The sequence below is a fragment of the Chelonia mydas genome, chromosome 4, assembly GCF_015237465.2.
Source record: "Chelonia mydas isolate rCheMyd1 chromosome 4, rCheMyd1.pri.v2, whole genome shotgun sequence".
In the NCBI taxonomy this organism is placed as follows: Eukaryota; Metazoa; Chordata; order Testudines; family Cheloniidae; genus Chelonia; species Chelonia mydas.
Window position 1 is genome coordinate 59010474 of NC_057852.1, and position 19352 is coordinate 59029825.

Here is a 19352-nt window from a genome sequence, read left to right on the forward strand (position 1 = left end):
ACAGTGGTGGTTTTCCAGTTAAAACAGATTACATTCATTAGGCGGCCTTTGTCTTGGGCAGTTTTTCCTAAGTGGCAGCTTTTAAAAGGAGAGGAATTTCAGCTGAAATGAATTTTAAAAACCGATGATTTTCTATAGCATCACTTAAACATTCATTTCCCCCCTTTTCTGTCATCCCCCTAAGTGTTACTGAAACTAGTAAGAAGAATGTTTTAATGTTATGATGGAACATTGTTTAAGTCCATGAACTGAACAGTTGGGTAAAGGGCTGTTTTCTCTTCATTATTTCTGAATAAAGGTACTAGCAACGGGACTGAGTGGCCTCTATTCATCTTTGCCTACAAAGCTGGAAGAAAATGGAGAATGGCACTGTCTGCTGAAAGATGACTGGCTCCTGTCCCCAGCTCTTGTTCAGTTCATGAATTCCCTAGAGTTTTGCAATGCAGTAATACAGGTACTGGATCTGACTCAGATTTTCTTCTTTATAGCATCAGTTAAACTATATTGTCAAAGCCTTTGCAGGATGTGTTTATTTGGTGGACAGTAGTGTATAGAACTAATTTTTATTTAGTTTAGTGTAACATCATTGTTTAAATGAATGAATGAAAGATCTGCTCTAGGAGTTATTTTGGGGAAGTCCTGTGGCCTGTGTTATAAAGGAGGTCAGACCAGATGATCACAACGGTTCTTTCTGGCCTTGGAATATATGTATGAAAAAAGTGTTCAAAGCTGTTACTGTTCAGTATGGTTACAAAGATTAATCTACACAGATAGCTTTCAAGTAGCAAATGTTTCTAATTAATAAAATGTAAATATGCAGGTTTTGGGGAGTTGTTACATCGAGTAATTGGGAGACTTGTCTTAGTTCTCTTCCTAAAGATTGTTGATTGCATTTTAAATACCCACATTGATATTAAAATAAATCAAATGTCTTTATTTGAGGAAAAAGGTAATTTTATCTATTTGAGTAGAGAAGAATGTTCCATCTTTACATCTAGGTTCTCATAAAAGTCTACAAACAAAAACACTTATTTTCCCTAATCATATGTACTATATAAAGAATGTTGTTACCTTAGTTGAATTTAGCAAGAGTTAAGCATCATCTTATCAACACAAATTAAATTCCCTTCAAAATTGGTCTGTTTAGAACACACTCTCTGTTCTTGATTTCTTGATTAGATTTTTTCCTCTTGATTCCTGGTTATTTTTCATCTCCAGTCTAAAGATAAAAATCAGGTTTTATATATTTTTCTAGGCTACAGTTTTTCTACAGCCAGTGTTTTATGAGAAGACAATATAAATTTTGCTGCATCTGTGGATTTGTTTTCTGTATAAGGAAGCGTGCTCACTAACATTAGTGAAGTTGTCATATTTTACTGTGAATTAAAAAGTAATTTCTATAAAGGTTTGTATGCAAAATTTAGTGAAGCAACTGACTATACTTGTATAACACAGATGAAGCTTTATTTATCATTTTTTAAAAAAAACTTACATGTCATAAATAGAGTTAATAGTTGTTTTTACCCTCGAAGCTGCAATATAATCAGCCTTCTAATGCGTACGTGTTGAAATGTGAAATGGTGGCCATACTCATTTCTAAGTCTACCCTGTTCCAAGAGAGGTTACAGTCTTAGCCAGTGATGTTTGATACTACATTTTTTCATTAGAGTGAAGGCTGTTAAGGATAGTAAAGAAAAAGTGAAATTATTTTAAATCAGTGTAAAAATAAATCCAAACAATCAGATATTTTAAAACGTATTTCTGTAAAGGGGCGGGGGGAGAGACATTGAATGAATTCTATTTTTTATGTAGTGCTAGATTGTAATTTTACAATCTACCCTCGATATGAGGCAGAGCATAGCTGGACCACCACAGGAGCACACCAGAGAACTAATTGTGACGAAGGGTATGTCTGCACTGCATTTTAAAACCTGTGTCAGCAAGTCTCATAGCTTGGATCTACAGGCTCTCATGCTACAGTGCTAAAAACAGTCGTGTAGCTCGAGTGCTGAAGCCCATGTTCTAGGTTTCATAGTCCAAGCTTCAGCCTGAACCTGAAGATCTAAACAGCTGTTTTTAGTGCCTTAGCGTGAGCCTGAGTCTGTAGACACAGGTGCTTGACTCTCTGCTATGGGTTTTAAAACACAGTGTAGACATACCCTCAGCCACAGATTCACCTTGGTCATGCTGGTGAGGGGAATATATAGCTGCTTTTCATGAAGTGGTTTATTCTGTCCTGGGACAGCTACTCGTACCAGTGAATAAACAGGGAGGGTGGAGCCAGGACTCCAGCCCCTCTCTGACTTCCTCCCTCTCTCTCTCCCCACCCACTGGGTTGAAGAGGGGAGTACTATTGGGGTAGTATCCCCTGTTCTCCCCTCCACAGCTGGAGTCACAAATCTGAGGAGGGCTGAGCAGAGGCATAAAAGGACCGTAAGGGCTGGGACATTCTGAGGAGTGGGTGGGTGTGTGTGACATATACATGCGTAGTGTAATTAAAAATTTAAAAAAAAATACTTGGTTTCTAATACACTTCTGTGCTCCTATAATACCAAATTTATTTTTAGAAAGTTTTAGTTCATAATATTATGTAACTGTTTTGCTCTTTTGAAAACAAAAAATTAACTCCACATTGTAAAAATAAGCAATGGTTTGTCATGTTTTACTACACGATTTTTATTACAAATGACAAGTAACTTATCTTTTTTAAGTGCTTAACCAGTCTATTGAGTGAGTAATGCACTTTCAAAAGGGAAAAAAGATTGCGTGTTTGGCCAGCGGAGTGAGAATGCTCCCAGTATCTCATGTACTCTTGAAATATATTAAAACCTACCACTCTGCTTTTTTATGGTAGTATTACAAGTTAATATTGGTATGTCCACCTTAGTGACCCTGTCAGGGCTGGTAGGGCTAAAATTAGACCTGCCAGTTCTATTTTGGTTCACGGGCATGCATATCACACTGTCTGTTCATTCATCCTTGTCAGCAGGCAGGGAGATTGAAATATATGGGAAAAGCCCTGTCTCTGTGTTTGGCTGTATCATTCTTGTTGTTCCTTAAATGTACTTTGTGTATTTAATCGCAGAGGGGAAACCTGTTAATACCCAAAACAAAAACTGTTCAAAAGAACAAAATCAAGGTATCTTGTTGAAATGGGCAGAGGGTTTTGACAGTGATTAAAGATATTCTGTGTTTTATCTTATTTTAAGAATCTTTGCAGAGAACTATTGCTTTAAAAACAAATATGATGGTTCAGAGATGCAGTTTATCATGACACGAGATTTCTTTTTTAGGTGGCACATCCCTTGATTCGTAACCAGCTTGTGAACTACATTTACAATGGGTTTTTGGTGCCAGTAATGGCTCCTGCACTCCATAAGGTCAGTGACTTGTGTGTGCATACACTTTGCTTTATAGCAGACAAAGGCAACATTAATAATCAATGGGATAGTATTTGGTGGTGATGAAATTCCATATAATCTAATTGCATGTGTTTAGGCCAACTTTGCCCCCTCTCCTTTCCATACTCTCCATTTACCCCTTTTATGGCATTTGATCGTTAACCAGGATCTTCTCTGTGATGGCAGAAGATCTTCATTCAGTAGAGGAGTATGTACTGGTTTAATCTGTTATAGACGTGACCGTAGCACATCAGTTTGAGGTCAGCATTCTCCACCTATCTGGGAAATAAGCCCCAAGTCGGCTGCCAGCCCAGGCTTTGCACGTGATTATGAAGTAGGCTGGTCTTGTGATGCTGTGTCAATGCAAGAATGAACAAGTTTGAAATGTAAAAACTAAGTCTTGTTTGTTTGGTGTGACTTTTAATGTTAAATCCATATTAATCCTATTAGTACCAGCATGTTGGTGATGTTAATGGTAGCGGGCCTGCTCCCACTGCTTGAGGAAACCATAGTAGGAAGACAGTGACTTTTTTCAGCAATAAAAAACTATTACATATGGAGATGCACAAAATTCGGCAGCTATGATTCTGTTAAGAAATTTACACATCATGGTGGTTCAGTTGAAGTGGGAATTACCATTAGCCTTACTGCTATACTATCTGTCTACTTCTTGCTCTTCAGCCTAGTGCTGCTCTTAGTTAAAGAGCTGTAGCGGGAACTTCTAACCTGTTTCCAACTTTCTAAAGCAAGGTTTATGTTACATATTGCCATACAGCTTCTGTAGCAGTGCTGAGTACTGTACCCATGTTTGGAGAAGAAACGGTAGTTCTCCTTCAAGTGCTGGTCCCTATGAGTATTGCACTGTGGGTGCACATGTGCTCCATGTGCCTGAGACTAAATAATGCTTGTTATTAGCTACTTCCGGGGGAATTGTGTGCCAAAAAATTAAAAATTCCACGCACAATATTTTAAAATTCTGAAAAATTCTGCATATTTTATTTGTCAAAATACCACCATAGAATCACACCAGTTTCAATTATTTTTGGTCATTTATTTCAAAACACTGTCAGCAAGTATGTCTGTAACAATACAGACGACAAAAAAGATTCAGAAAATATTTTTTGACAAAATAGATTCCTTACTAGGCATATTAATACAGAACTCTGAGTAATAATTCATTTAAACTACAATACAGAACCATATTTCCCACACACCCCAGAAGCAGTGCAAAGACTGGGGGGAGTCAGGGGTAATGGAGGAGCTGAGGGAGAGGGAAATAATTGCTGGGAAGGACCCTGGGTGTGAACCTGAAGCGTTGTTAGATATGGGTGGGAAAAGTATGGAACAGGGTTTTTGGGGGGGTGGGGAGGGACTATTAGCGAGCTTCCCCCATGCAGACTTTGGCTGACCTCTAACCTCTCCCATTCAGTCAGGCACGTGTCCCTCCACCCTCCACTCAGACACCCACTCCCCCCATCCCCATGTGGCCCTGCACCCGGTCCCCGTGTCTCTGTGCCCCCACTCAGCCACCTTCTGTCCCTATGTAACTCTGCACCCCCTCCCCCATGACCATGTGGCTCTGCACCTCCCTCCCCCTTACGGTCCTGTGCCTCCGCTTCCATTCAGCCCCTACCCCAGTCTGTCTTCCCCCACTAGTCCTTATGAGTCTCTGTCTGACATCTCAGCACCCCACACTGTCTGTCTCCCCATAGCCCGTCTCCTGACCTGGCCCACTGCGAAGACAGCAGGCTTTTTCTCTTTCCTTGCTGGCTGGCAGTGGCTGCTGTGTTCTATTGCCACAGAGCCCTCTGGTGGGCAAAATGCGGAACTGAAGCAACTTTTCAGCAGAAGTTTTTTCTCTGAGCAAAAAAATTAAAAATATGCCCGGCTCATTAATTATGGACGCAGTGGCGCAGAATTCCCCAGGAGTATATTAGCATCCATTTGTCCACTCCTGCGCTGTTCCTATCCTCATGCTCTGAACCAAAGTTATAAAGAGCAGTGTGGACCACCCATTTCTCCTGTTCCTACTTACTGTTGCATGGTCTGAGGTGGAACATTCCAGTTTCCTCTAAGTTCTTCCTTCCACTTGATCTGTAAATAATGTATATCAAGTTATTAGACTGTTCTTGTTTTAATTAGTATAGACACTTAGGTTTGGGAAGTTGTTTTTCCCTTTCCTCCCCATCTCCCTTTCTGGTGCAAAGCTCAGACTATGCCCAGGACTCTGGACTTCAAAAACTCTCTATCCTGCTTCGAGCCTTCCTGGTCAGCGATGACTATTAGAGGTGCCTATACTGCCTTGGAGAATCTCACATCTCTGCCAAGCCTAGTATCTGCTGCTCCTTCCCCAGCCGAACCTGCCCAGCATGGGAGGTTAGATTACAGTAACTTCTTATGGAGTGTTCAGTGAGGCCTCAGTCTGACCCACCCTGGGCAAATTCCCTGGTATATCATGCGTTAAGACAGAGGGGTAGAGCTAAGGACTTCTCTATTCAGATGAAGCACTATCTAGAGAGAGTATCCCCCCAAGTCCTCCTCTAAGAGGAAGACTTTTCCTCGACACCCTCTAAACCATGAGTCTTTGTGCCATAGGGTCCAGAGGTTCAGAATCCTGAAGACCCACAGTACTGAGTCTCACGCTCTGAGGGCTAAGTGTGCTGCAGCTTCAGCTCTGGCACTGTCTGTTTCCCCTTCGTAGTTAGTACTGTGCAAGGAGAAACACTGCAACTCCCTACCTGGACAACCATCCGTACTAGCAAAGAAGCACAGGGAGTCATATGCACCAACAGTACTGATATGCTTGCATAGGGAAACTCTCACTAGCAAGGGACTCCCTATTAGGGTTGCCAATTTTGGTTGGACATATTCTTGGAGATTTCATCACATGACATAATCTTTAATTAAAGATTAATTTTTAATTTCTGGACACTCCAGGACAATCCTAGAAGGTTGGCAACCCTACTCCCTATGCCAGCTCCATTGGTTTTGGGAGATGGGACCTTTCATTTCCTGACTGGAGAGAGGTATACGACCACTGAGGATATCACTATCCTCACGGATCTGCACTCTCCCATCCTTTCAGACCTAGTCCTTTTTAGGGAGATTCTGAGACCATCAGGGCAGGAATACTATGAAGAGCGGGGCTGTTCTCTAGTACCATCCACCAGTAGGGGTGCTATGACATCAACAGAACAGATGGCACTGCTTTTAGAATTGGACCCAATGTTGTTCTCGTCGGGAGGGTCTGACATTGAGGAGGGACCATCATTGCCTCCACCGAGTGAGGTTAATCTGGATACAAGATCCAGAATCTCCTGGGCTCTTCCACAAGACATACCTCTCTCGGGACAACCTGTACTCCATGCGTTGGGGACCATCTCAGTCTATGATGGATCTGTCTCACTGGCCATATTGGGGGCCATCGTACCTGTACATGCATTACCCAGAATCAATACGGTTCCATCAAGGATGCCATCATCCTGCTCCTCCAAGAGACCAGCTTGAGTTCCTCTTGGAGCCCATGGAAGAGGAGGAAGAAGAGCCAAATCCAGCAGTAGGGTGGCACTCCTGGTTAACAAAGCTATCCTAGAGCCAGCTAAGGTGTTGTGGCAAATCCAGCGATAAGCACACCTACTCCTACTCCTAAAAGGGCAGAGAAGAGGTATTTTGTCCCAACCAAGGAGAAAAGTTTTTATGTTCACTCAGCCTTCCCCAAACTCCTTGGTAGTTCGAGCCACCATGGAAAGAAATAGACAGCAGCAAGGGAAATCTGCCCCTTCAAAAAAGAATGAGACCTACCCACTTTGCCAGGTTTCAGACGTCTGGCTCCAGCCCAAGTGGGAGTATCTACACTCCTATTTTAGTTCCACAGTATGAACCTGAGTCAATTGACCCAGGCTCTGAGACTCGCTGCCATTGGTGTTTTTTTGTTTTTTTTGCAGTGTAGACATGCCCTAAGTGTGCTTGATCTCCTCTTCCCCACCCCTCGCCCCTCCCTCGAGGTCAAACACTTCTCTAAGTCGTTCATATAATCTTGTTTCTAAGTTTAGTTAAGTTTCCAACGTTAAAGAGTTCTTAAAAGAAGTGCTTTCTGTAGAGCAGTATCTTATGGTCCTCCACATTGCCTCAAAACTAAGTCTGTTCCCTGCACCTACAACTGTGAAATTAAACACAAACTCTGCTGGACAGATGCATGCTGAAACAGGAAGCCAAACAGTCTGCTCAGCTGGTACAACTCCTTTTCTATTAGTAGGGGGTTGCCATTGAAGAGTTTTGTGTTCATGTATCCATCTGAGGATGGTGAAGGAAACCCTTTCCCTCCCCCCTCATAGAAAAGGTAGAGATCCCATAAGCAGCTTTAACTCTCTCGCACTGCATTACTGTATTGGATGTCTCGCTTTCTATATGGCAGCCCAGAGTTGATGGTGTCTCTATAGGGAGTTAACCGCATGCTGCCAGATTTACACTATATCTACACTGTCCCACAGTTCGAACTACAGGGGTATAAATACAGTGCTCACCAAAGTGCTGTGCTGTTAATCCCCCATGTGGATGCTCTGAGGGCAAACTAAAAGGTTCCTAGTTGGCATTGATGTAGTCCTACAATATGAACCTTTTAGTTTGTGCTCAGAGTGTCCACATGGAGGAATTACAGCGCAGCACTTTGTATGCACTGTTGTTCACACCCCCGTAGTCCAAACTCTGGGGCAGTGTAGACAAGCCCTGAATACTTCATCTCTGAGCAACTATGGAAAGCATTGTATCAAGATTGGGACAACAGAAGCTCAAAAATCTTGTCAGAAATAATTTGTTTTCTGGATGAAAGTTTAAACTTTTTTACGTTCCATATCAACAGCTCCAAAGAAACTACATAAGAGCAGGAAAGTATTCTAATAGTGGTCTCTGCTTATAGTAGAGAATTCTATGGGAAATTTCATTTATTGAGCAAAGCATACAATTCTGGCTTCTTACAAAAAGGTGAAAATGGTTTCCATTTTTGCTAGTGAAGTCTTATAGATTTTTCTTGTAAAATGTAGTGATTGGGTAAATTGTTTCTTTTTTTGGTCAATTACAGCAAAATACTATAAATTAGAATACGTTTACAAAAGTTAGACTAAACTGGACAATATTTCAGTCTACAGATTGGGCAGTTCTGAAGAATTTCTGTTTTGCAGTGAAAATATGCAAGACTCAAAATCAAGGATTTTCCCAAAATCCAGCTACCAAACACACAACATTTAATTGATATTCAATTGTTATAAAAATTGGAATCTGAATGGGAAAAAAAAATCTGCTTGTGTGCAAATGAACAAATGAAACCTTCTACCAGATTAAATCAAAATTACGGATTTACTGGTCAACCAGTGGAACCAGAAGTCCTCAATCCGGCAGCAGTGCAGGCCAGAAAAAAAAGGGGGGGGGGGGGAAAAAAAAAGCAAGCACTGTACTGCCTTGGGGCTAAAGCCCAGAGGTTTAGGACTTCAGCCACTGGAAGGGGTGGCAGGGAGGAGGAAGGAGGCTTGGGTCTGCAGCTGCAAGGTGAGGGGTAGAGTCAGGGCTCCGGGCTTCTTACCCTTGGGAGCACTGGGGCTCAGGGCTTTAGATGGGGTGGGAGGGAGCACTGGGGAGCATGGCTTCAGCCCACAGCTCCGCTGACAGTTTCCATGGGGGTGTGTGGGGGGGGAGGAGGGAGTCACAGGCACCGGCTTCCTCCTTGCTTCAGGGGTGCTCAATGCCCACTCTGGCCCAGGCCTCCCCCCCCACTCCACCTCTTCCCCTAAGCCCTTACCCCCATCCCCACTCCTCCCCCTGCCCCCTCTGGTGCCTCCTGCACACCATGGAACAGCTGATCGCAGTGGGCAGTAGGTGCTGGGAGGGAGGGGGAGGAGTTGATCGTCAGGGCCACTGGCAGGCAGGAGGCGCTGTGGGGGAGGGGATAGCTGACTGCCAGTGGGTGCTAAGCCCTAATTTTTTTCTGTGGGTACTCCAGCCCTGGAGTGCCCATGGAGTCAGCGCCTGTGGTACCAGGGCTCAGGGCTTCAGCCCCGCGGCTCTATTCCTGCCTTCAGCCCCTATGGGGGCACTGGGTCTTGGGGCATTAGCTACAAGGGGAGCAGCAGTTTCAGCCCCAGCACTCCCCCCGTAGCTAAAGCCCCAAGGCCCCCCCCCCCCCTGCTGCAGCAGGGAGTGGAGCCGCAGAAGCCAGGAGCAGAGTCTTGGGGTTGAAGCCCCGGCCCCAGCGCTCCCCCCTAGGTCTAAAGCTCTGAGCCCCGGTGCTCCTACAGGGCAGAAGCCCTGAGGGCACCCCCCCCCCCCCCACTCTCCCACCCCATTGCTGCAGCCCCAATCCCCCATGGGGCTGAGCTCCATAACCTCTTTTTCAGAGTTACAGGCAATCTCCATTCCCAAGGTGTCCGTAACTCTGAGGCTCTACTGTATTGGAAGAGGAGAAAAAGATTCTGAATTGGGTTATCCAGTCACTAAGAGCCAAATTCTTTTTACAGTTACTCTTTTGTCAATCCAGAATAATTTTATGGATGTCTTGGGAGCTGTTCTGGGTTTACACATTTTAATTGAGAGCAGAATTTAGCCCTGAGATTAGTCTAATCTGGCCCTGGCTATGAAGTACTTGAGATTAGTTGGGCATTAGTATTTAAAAAGCTAAAAACTGTTAATATCTGTCATTAAACCAGTTAACGAGAAATTGGGCTGGCTATCACCACGTAAATGTTACTTAAGGAAATCAGATCTCCACATCAGTGAAACCGCTGCTAACATTTCCTTTTTGTGGGATCTGTCAGTGGTACTTAAGACTTTTATGAACCTTTTCTTATTCACCTTTGAAGTCAATTGAATTCAGGTTTCTTTTGAAAACAGAAGTCAATTTGGCTGTTAGGAGAGTATCTGAGCTCCAAGCCTTAGTCATTAATGAACCTTCTTCAGATTCAGCAAGTCCATTGTTCTTCCAATAACATATCTTTGCTGGCTACCAAAACTTCTTTTCAATTTTCATGTTCAAAATTAACAACTTAATGCACTATTCTGCCAAAACATATTTAATGGAGGACAGACTACACCATTTAGTGGATCTGAAGAAAGGCTCAGATGCATCTGAGACAAACCACCTAGAACAGGGTCTCAAACATGTGGTCCACAGGCTATTTCCTGCAGCCCACCAGCTCCCCGTGGTCCCCCGCCCCCCGCGTTTAGCTAGAGCGGCTCCGCCCAGCGTGCACCGGAGGCAGGGCAGGCTCCCTGCCTGCCTGCCCTGCCCCCGTGCCACTCCGGGAAGCGGCCGGGACCTGGGGGATGGGGGGGACAGGGGTCTGTGTTGCCCTGGCGGCTCCTCCAGGTACCTCCCCCAAAGCTCCCATTCGCCGTGGTTCCTGTTCCCGGCCAATGGGAGCTGCGGGGGGTGGTGCCTGGAGGCGCAGCCAGGGCAACACACAGACCCCTGTGCCTCCCCTCCCGCAGGTTCCGGCCGCATCCCAGAGCAGCGCGGGGACACGGCAGGCAGGGAGCCTGCCCTGCCCCCGGTGTGCGCTGGGCCGGAGCCTGCCCCCTGAACCCCTCCTGCATCCCAACCCCCTGCCCTGAGCCCCCTGCCGCACCCCAAATCCCTCCTGGGAATGAGGGCAGGGAAGGGGTGGGAAGAGGCGGGGGCCTCATGGAAGGGGTGGAGTGGGGGCGGGGGCCGGGGCAGAGGTGGGCGGGGTGCCAGCGATGCGGCCCTCGGGCCAATGTACTAATCCTCATGTGGCCCTCGTGGTCATTTGAGTTTGAGACCCCTGCCCTAGAAGGTAACGAGCAAATGCAGTTACATCTGAGGTCTTCATAAAACCCAGAAAAACTCCATAATAGGTTACTATTTTAAACCCTTGCTTCTGGGACAGACACCTCCTGGCTGAGTAGATAAGGAAGATTTTTCACTGTGCTGGAACAACTCCTTCATATATAGAAACCATTTCTAATTGCCACCCAAGAACTTAGTGCTGAGTTGATGATGTTTTTTCAAGTTATCTTACTCATACACCTGGAGACTTGTTTTTTAATAAAGAAAGGGCAAAATGAGAGAAACTCCTGAGCCAAATCCTTCCTTAAATCAGAACATAGATTCTGCTTCCATTATACACAGTGCTGTGGGCTTCCTAATTTCTAAAGTAATTTGGAACTTAAATAATAGAAAAACACCTGCACATTCACAGCCGTGCACATAGAGGAACAGCTCCTGTTCTCAAGACAGATGCTTAAACTTTCTCTTATATTTTCAGCATTTTTTTAACAGATACAACCTGGGTGAGAGATTAGACTTTAACTTGGTCAGAGCAAAAAGTCTCTTTCTCCTAAAATCAGAATTTTGGAGTTCAACTTTCATATGAAGGCCTATCTGCCTCATAATGCTGTTACATTTTGACAACATGTCACTTATAGCTTGAAAGAGTGCAATTCTAAAAAGAAGCCTAATTTTCGGTGTTCTGTGTCAGTATCCTGACATGTAAGAAATAAACACACTTTTTTTTCTAGGTTACTGAACTTATAAGATGATGATACAATTAACAGTAGGTACTATATGTCTCAATATTAATGCTGTAAATTCATTAGATGCGTCTTGCCACATTTTCAAAACTAACATTTGAGAGAGAGTATCAGAGGGGTAGCCGTGTTAGTCTGGATCTGTGAAAGTGGCAAAGAGTCCTGTGGCACCTTATAGACTAACAGACATATTGGAGCATAAGCTTTCGTGGGTGAATACCCACTTCTTCAGATTTGAGAGAGAGTTCACCAAAAATAAGATCTGTTGAGCCAAAACCTGCAAAATTCCAGTTAAGCAAATGGGACAGATTATGTTATCAGTTAACCAGTGTAAATCCAGAGTAATTCCAGTGAAGCCTATGGAGCAGTGGTCACCAACTGGTAGCTCACGATCGACTGGTCGATTCTGGAGCCTCTGCCAGTCGATTGCGATCTCTGGCCACTAAAAGTCTGGCGGTGCAGCGGGACTAAGGCAGGCTCACTGCCTGCCCTGGCCCCATGCTGCTCCTGGAAGCGGCTGGCATGTCTCTGCAGCCTCTGCTGGCGCTGCCCCTACCCCTGCCCCTTCAGCACCATCTCTGCAGCTCCCATTGGCCGGGAACTTCCTGGTGGCAGGAGCTGCGGTGGTTCACAGCTCTGGCTCCCAATACAGCCGTTCTGGCTTTGGTGGAAGCAGTGGTGATGGCTCTAGTTGCAGCAGCACTGAGGGGCATGAGCCAGAGGGAGCAGATGGCACAACCTGGAGCTGGGCAAGGGGGATACAGAGTGGGGGAAGGAGTGAGAGTTTATTTGAATATGGGAAATGTGACTGCATGTAGGGGCCCACAATAAAAACCTGCACCAACCCCCATCATTTTGTTCTTCTGCCACTGGCAGATGGGAGAAGGAGATGGGGGCAGGATGGCCCAGACTAGGTGGGGCCCGGTTAGCATTTGCCCTCCTTTCTAGTTGTTAAATCTGCCCCTGCAATGGATCTCACCTTGATGCACTGTATGGTAAACCAGCTATTCAAGTACAGGACTTCTCCAAGCAGATAATCAATCTACTGTGGTAATTATTTAGGATTAAGATTTACTCTGGGTTACACAAGAGACAAACTGGGGGATGATCATTTGTTAACGCCACTATATGGACAGGGGACTATTCATTACAGCATGTATATGCCTTAAGTACTGTGTATCTTTGTGACTATCCAAAAATAATTTTCTACTTTAATTGGGAGTGATGTCATCCTTCTCCTTACTGAAAACCGTTTGCACAAGGAAGGATGATATTGCTTTATTCTCTGGAAAAATGCTGCACATCTAATCTGTCCATTCTATGGTATGTATAAAATATCTTTCACTTTGGTATCTAACTGGCACATGGATAATTGCTTGGTAGGAGGCACTATGAGCTCCTTCGAGGAGCAAAATGTGAAGCAGGGGCTGAATCATGATAGGCATATTCTTATGAAAGGGGGAAAAGCTGTAAATTAGCAATAATATTGTAAGGAGCCAGCAATAAAGAATCAGGTGCACTTGGTTTTACACAATGAGAATAATATATTAAACTGACACTCACAATGACAATTATTTGACTCCTCACTATGTCAGAAGCATAGTAACTTGTGAAACCTGCATCATTTACATAGTTGCCACTCCATCATCTAATCCATCATCGCAAAAGATATTTACTAAAAATGATGCCGTAATTAGAAAAGAGCACTAGATTTCAGGGGTGGCTTTCTCATGGTTTCTCTATTTTGAATAATCAGTAAGCAAACTTGTGTCTCTCTAAGACTGTGAAGACTTGGTCAGTCTATCCTGTAGCAGAAAATACATTCAAAAAAAGATTTGTACCAGCCATTCTCTTTATGAAAAAATGTGGGGTTCTTTTAACTATTGAATAAAAATAACCTCGGATGAAAACAAATGTGGATGGTAACACAAATTGTAGGCTGATTAGTAGATGAATGACATGAAAGTAGATTTTTTCCAGCTTTTTTTCTTTTAAATACTAGAATTCTACAGTAGGATTTGAAAAGACCACTTGTCTCATCCAGTCTTGACTGTTTTGAATAGGAAGGTTGAAATGTAGAGGATGCTGTGAATGGTTTTGGGAAGGTTGGTTTGTTGTTTTTGTTTTGGTAATTGTTTAATTGTAATATTGGAAAACTCATTTATTAACATTACCTATTCAACCTAACTTCTCTTGTAAAGGACTTTTTTGCAAGGGGATGTGTGGGGGGGAAACTCATATTTACTTGCTTTGACCAGCTCCCTTCCTTGTGATATTTCTTGATGCTTAGAAATTTAGGGGTATCTGAAGAGAAGGGAGTTTTCAAACCTCAAGAAAGATGACAGTTGAAGGCATGGGGAAAGTTTCAGGCGATCCTCTTTGTTTTTTCAAACTTGTTCATGTAAAGCCAAATCCGGAGCGCCTTAATGAGGGCCCACTCTGAGAAACTCCTATTGACATCAGTGTCTACAATGAAACAAGGTCTGAGATTTGGCCTTGGTGAATAGCAATGACATGGGCAGTAAACACTTGCATTCTCTGGGAACCAGGGATGTATCTTTGATGCTAGGACTGTTTTAGGAGCAGGTTAGACAAACACCAGTAAGGGATGGTCTAGATCAGTGTTTTCCAAACTTGAGACGCCGCTTGTTCAGGGAAAGCCCATGGCGGGCCGGGCCAGTTTGTTTACCTGCCGCATCCAGAGGTTCGGCCAATCACGGCTCTCACTGGCCGCGGTTCGCCGCTGCAGGCCAATGGGGGCTGCAGGAAGCGGCAGCTGGTACATCCCTTGGCCCGCGCCATTTCCTGCGGCCCCCATTGGCCTGCAGCAGCGAACCACAGCCAGTGGGAGCCGCGATCGGCCGAACCTGCGGACGCGGCAGGTAAACAAACCGGCCCGGCCCGCTAGGGGCTTTCCCTGAACAAGCGGTGTCCCAAGTTTGGGAAACACTGGTCTAGATAATACTAGATAAGTGCAACCATGTGTACAGGGGACTGGACCAGATGATCTCTCAAGGTCCCTTCCAGTCCTATGATTCTATGATATATTATCTGTATGCTGTAAAGAAATTGATATGAATGTCTTCTAGAGAATCAAACTCGATATATTGCACTTAACTCAGGACACAGTCTCCAATCTATTCAAAAGGGAGAGAGGCAAATTGAAGAAGAGAATAAAGAAAACAGCACTATAGTTAAAATATAGTGTTTCGGGGCCTTCAAGCACTTCCAGTGCTCCCACTGACTCCAACTAGCTTCCTCACAGTGCCAGTGAGGGAAGGTTTTGTGACTTTTCCACCTTTGACCAGATATTCTGTCAGATCAGAGGTTGTTTCATTTTTCTCTGGGGTAATGGGTAGGAGTTTTCCTTGCTAAAAGTCTCTAAAGTCAAAACTGGAGGGAGGCAGTTAAATAAAAGTAAAAATTGTTTGGCATAAAGCAGAAGTTAAGAGAGGAATCACAAAATGTATGACAAGTGTGAATGAATACATCCATTTAGCTATTGTGGAGGCATTGCTGGGTGAGCCCAAAACTTGAGTTATGAAATTTCTCCCTCATCTGTAGTCTACTCTCTATGTTTTTGTGTAAACTTTCACTGCAAGACAGTGTTCTCTCTTCTTAATATACTCCTTTCCCTTTCAGTCTGGAAATGCAGATACTTCATTATGTAGGGGGGCCCATTGTCTTGGTGTCCGTGTGGAATAGAACAATGTGTTTCTCCAATCAGGATTCATCTTTGTTGTAGCGTAAATGATTTTGTTCTTATTTTGTTAGATTTTTTTTTCTTGTACTCTTGGTGTTTATCTGAATACTAATTTGCATTTAATAAAAAGGATTTACACACTTCCCAAAATCCCTCTCCCAAAGACATTTAATCCTATTGGGATCCAGAAAGTGGACGTGCTTCTGCCCGCCTACTGCTAAAGGACCCCCCGCCCCCCCAGCCTGAGGGAAGGATCCACAGGACCTGGAAACCAAGTGATTTCGGGGGACAACTAATGAAATAACAGGGACAGGAGTGCGCTCAAAGGGTCAAACGAAGGGAACTTGATGGGGACACATCCCTCACAGGTGTTTGTCTAACCTGCTCCTAAAACAGTCCTAGCATTAAAGGCATTTAATTGAAGGCAAGGGAACCAGTCGGTAGTCTGCAGAAAATTTAATTAATTTCCTTGTTTTTGATATGTCTTAAGAAAAACTGCTTCAGGATCAGCCATGCAAATGAACTGAGTCCCAGTTTCAAGGCTAACTTTCCTATACAGGGCTGGCTCTAGGTTTTCTGCCCCCCAAGCAAAAAATTTGCCACCCCAAGCTCTGAGAGTGAGTGCAACTGCCCAAGCGCAAAAAAAAAAGGGTGGCCGGAAGAACGCCGCCCCTGGAATTGTGCCACCCCAAGCACGTGCTTGCTTTGCTGGTGCCTAGAGCCGGTCCTGGTCCTATAACATAAATAGAATACAATATTTCATTTCCCAAGGTTTTCAGAGAAAGTAATTCATATAGGACAGAGACACCAACTGTCACAAATAGCATGAAAGAAAACAAAGGCAAAAAAATGTGAGATGAAGAGGAGATACACAGAGTACTGATAAACTAGTTTGAAAAATCCAGTTGCCACCTTAATGGCTCCTTTTCCCAAGCCATTGGCAGTAGAACCCATGGCATGTAGTTGAGTAACTTCTGCCAAACAGCAGCATCTTTTGCTTTTGCTTTTGCTAGGTGGTGGGCTGGGCTCCCTCAGGCAAGTTTATATAATACACATTATAGATATCATTACACACACAAATTATGTTAAAAGAACCCTCTTAAGGTTGCAAAGCTGAGCCATCTTTTGTACGTGACAAATCTGAGGAATTGTCACAGATTGAAGTGTCACTAGAGGAGGTTTTGGTATTAATTGAGAAACTTAACGGTAACAAGTCACCAGGACCAAATGGCATTCACCCAAGACTTCTGAAAGAACTCAAATGTGAAATTGTGGAACTATTAACTATGGTTTGTAACCTGTCCTTTAAATCAGCTACTGTTCCCAATGACTGGAAGATAGCTAATGTAAAGCCAATATATAAGAAGGGCTCTAGAGGTGATCCTGGCAATTACAGACCGCTAAGTCTAACGTCAGTACCGGGCAAATTAGCTGAAACAATAGTAAAGAATAAAATTGTCAGACACAGAAGAACATAAATTGTTGTGCAAAAGTCAACATGGTTTCTGTAAAGGGAAAGCATGTCTTACTAATCTGTTGGAGTTCTTTGAAGGGGTCAACAAATGTGGACAAGGGGGATCCCAGTGGACATAGTGTATTTAGATTTCCAGAAAGCCTTTGACAAGGTCCCTCACCAAAGGCTCTTACATAAATTAAGTTGTCATGGGATAAGAGGGAAGGTCCTTTCATGGACTGAGAACTGGTTAAAAGACAGGGAATAAAGGGTAAGAATAAATGGTAAATTTTCAGAACAGAGAGGGATAACCAGTGGTGTTCCCCAAGGGTCAGTCCTAGGACCAATCCTATTCAACTTATTCATAAATGATCTGGAGAAAGGGGTAAACAGTGAGGTGGCAAAGTTTGCAGACGATATTGAACTGCTCAAGATAGTTAAGACCAAAGCAGACTGAAGAACTTCAAAAAGATCTCACAAAACTAAGTGGTTGGGCATCAAAATGGCAAATGAAATTTAATGTGGATAAATGTAAAGTAATGCACATTGGAAAAAATAACCCTGACTATACATACAATATGATGGGGAATAATTTAGCTACAACTAATCAGGAGAAAGATCTTGGCGTCATCGTGGATAGTTCTTTGAAGACAGTGTGCAGCGGCAGTCAAAAAAGCAAACGGGATGTTAGGAATCATTAAAAAAGGGATATAGAATTAGACGGAGAATATCTTATTGCCCTTATATAAATCCATGGTACGCCCACATCTTGAATGCTGCGTCCAGATATGGTCCCCTCATCTCAAAAAAGATATACTGGCATTAGAAAAGTTTCAGAAAAGGGCAACTAAAATCATTAGGGGTTTGGAACGGGTCCCATATGAGGAGAGATTAAAGAGCAAGGACTTCTCAGCTTGGAAAAGAGGAGACTAAGGGGGGATATGATAGAGGTATATAAAATCATGAGTGGTGTGGAGAAAGTGAATAAGGAAAAGTTATTTACTGGTTCCCATAATAAAAGAACTAGGGGCCACCAAATGAAATTAATGGGTAGCAGGTTTAAAACAAATAAAGGAAGTTCTTCTTCACTCAGCGCACAGTCAACCTGTGGAACTCCTTGCCTGAGGAGGTTGTGAAGGCTAGGACTATAACCCACCATTCTCTTTGTGTGTCCTTAAAGAGACTTGGTGGATGGGGGGGTGGACAGACAGGAACAGACAGAAGCTACTGAAGAAAATGTCACCATGATGGCTGCTACCCCACCATCTCCTGATATCCCAGACCCCAACCAGTTCTCAAATTTGTCCTAATTATAAGAAATGTCCTGAGCACACTAGGCTAGGGAGAGGGATCCAGATAACATTGCCACCTCCACCAGACTAAATCCCAGTCACCACCTGGAATGAAATGAGTTCAGACTTTAACAGCAGCAACTCAACTAACTACTCTTTTTCCCCAAAAGGACAGTTATTAGCATCTTTATTACCATCTAAGGGACTGTCAAACAAAACTCTCTCCAGCTAAAGGGAAAGGGAACAAGTGATGTTAAAAGTGAAAGTCTCACTTAATACTGTATATTTCAGATGCTTTAACTGTTTTTCCTTGTCTTCTGTATCTTCAATAAAATGTTAAAAAGATTGTTAATGGTGCATTTGCCATGGTACTGTACAGGCTACTGAACCCCGAACCTTATTTAACACTCTTTGATATTGGACAGTGACTGGGTTACGTTAACAAGTTTGGCCCATATATTCCATCAGTACTGTGTGATCATGTAATCAAAGACTGTGTCATAATGCATAAGCAGAAGGGGGCTGAATTAAGGCTGCCGAGGCAATCTTAATTTTGGCATTTTCTAACTATTGAGTGCTTGACTTCCCAATCTTAATAATCTTCTAACTTTTGTGTGTGTGTGTAATGTATAAACTGTACTGCTAGCACCTAAGTTAGAGTGTAGGATCCTTGGTGCATGAGCTATGTCTTCATCTCTGCTTCATCGTTGCTGAGCATACTTTCCTAGTTCATAAATAATACATTCAACTACTGTGTAGCTGGTTTTACTGAGTCTGCAGAGCCAGTGAGAATGGGATGCAGAGTATAGGCTGTGGCCATGAATTTCCTCTTTTGTGTCCTATATTCTCTTCCTTTTTTATTATGTTTGAGATTGAGGTTTGTTTCAGACTAAGTTTATAGTAACCGACCAAGAAGATGAACTCCTGATTTTTTTTTTTCTTGGTGAAGGATTATGACCAGCTTGCAT

General features: G+C 43.5%; 1 protein-coding gene across 8 annotated transcripts in view; it reads left to right on the forward strand.

Moving 5' to 3' along the window:
• FHIP1A (FHF complex subunit HOOK interacting protein 1A) overlaps positions 1-19352 on the forward strand; it is a 134507-nt gene that overhangs the window by 92377 nt on the left and 22778 nt on the right. For all 8 annotated transcript variants that reach the window (XM_043545808.1, XM_043545809.1, XM_043545810.1 and 5 more), the window contains 2 exons: positions 299-454; positions 3294-3380. In XM_043545808.1, coding sequence (XP_043401743.1) covers positions 299-454; positions 3294-3380 — 243 coding nt within the window. The remainder of the gene's footprint in view (positions 1-298; positions 455-3293; positions 3381-19352) is intronic.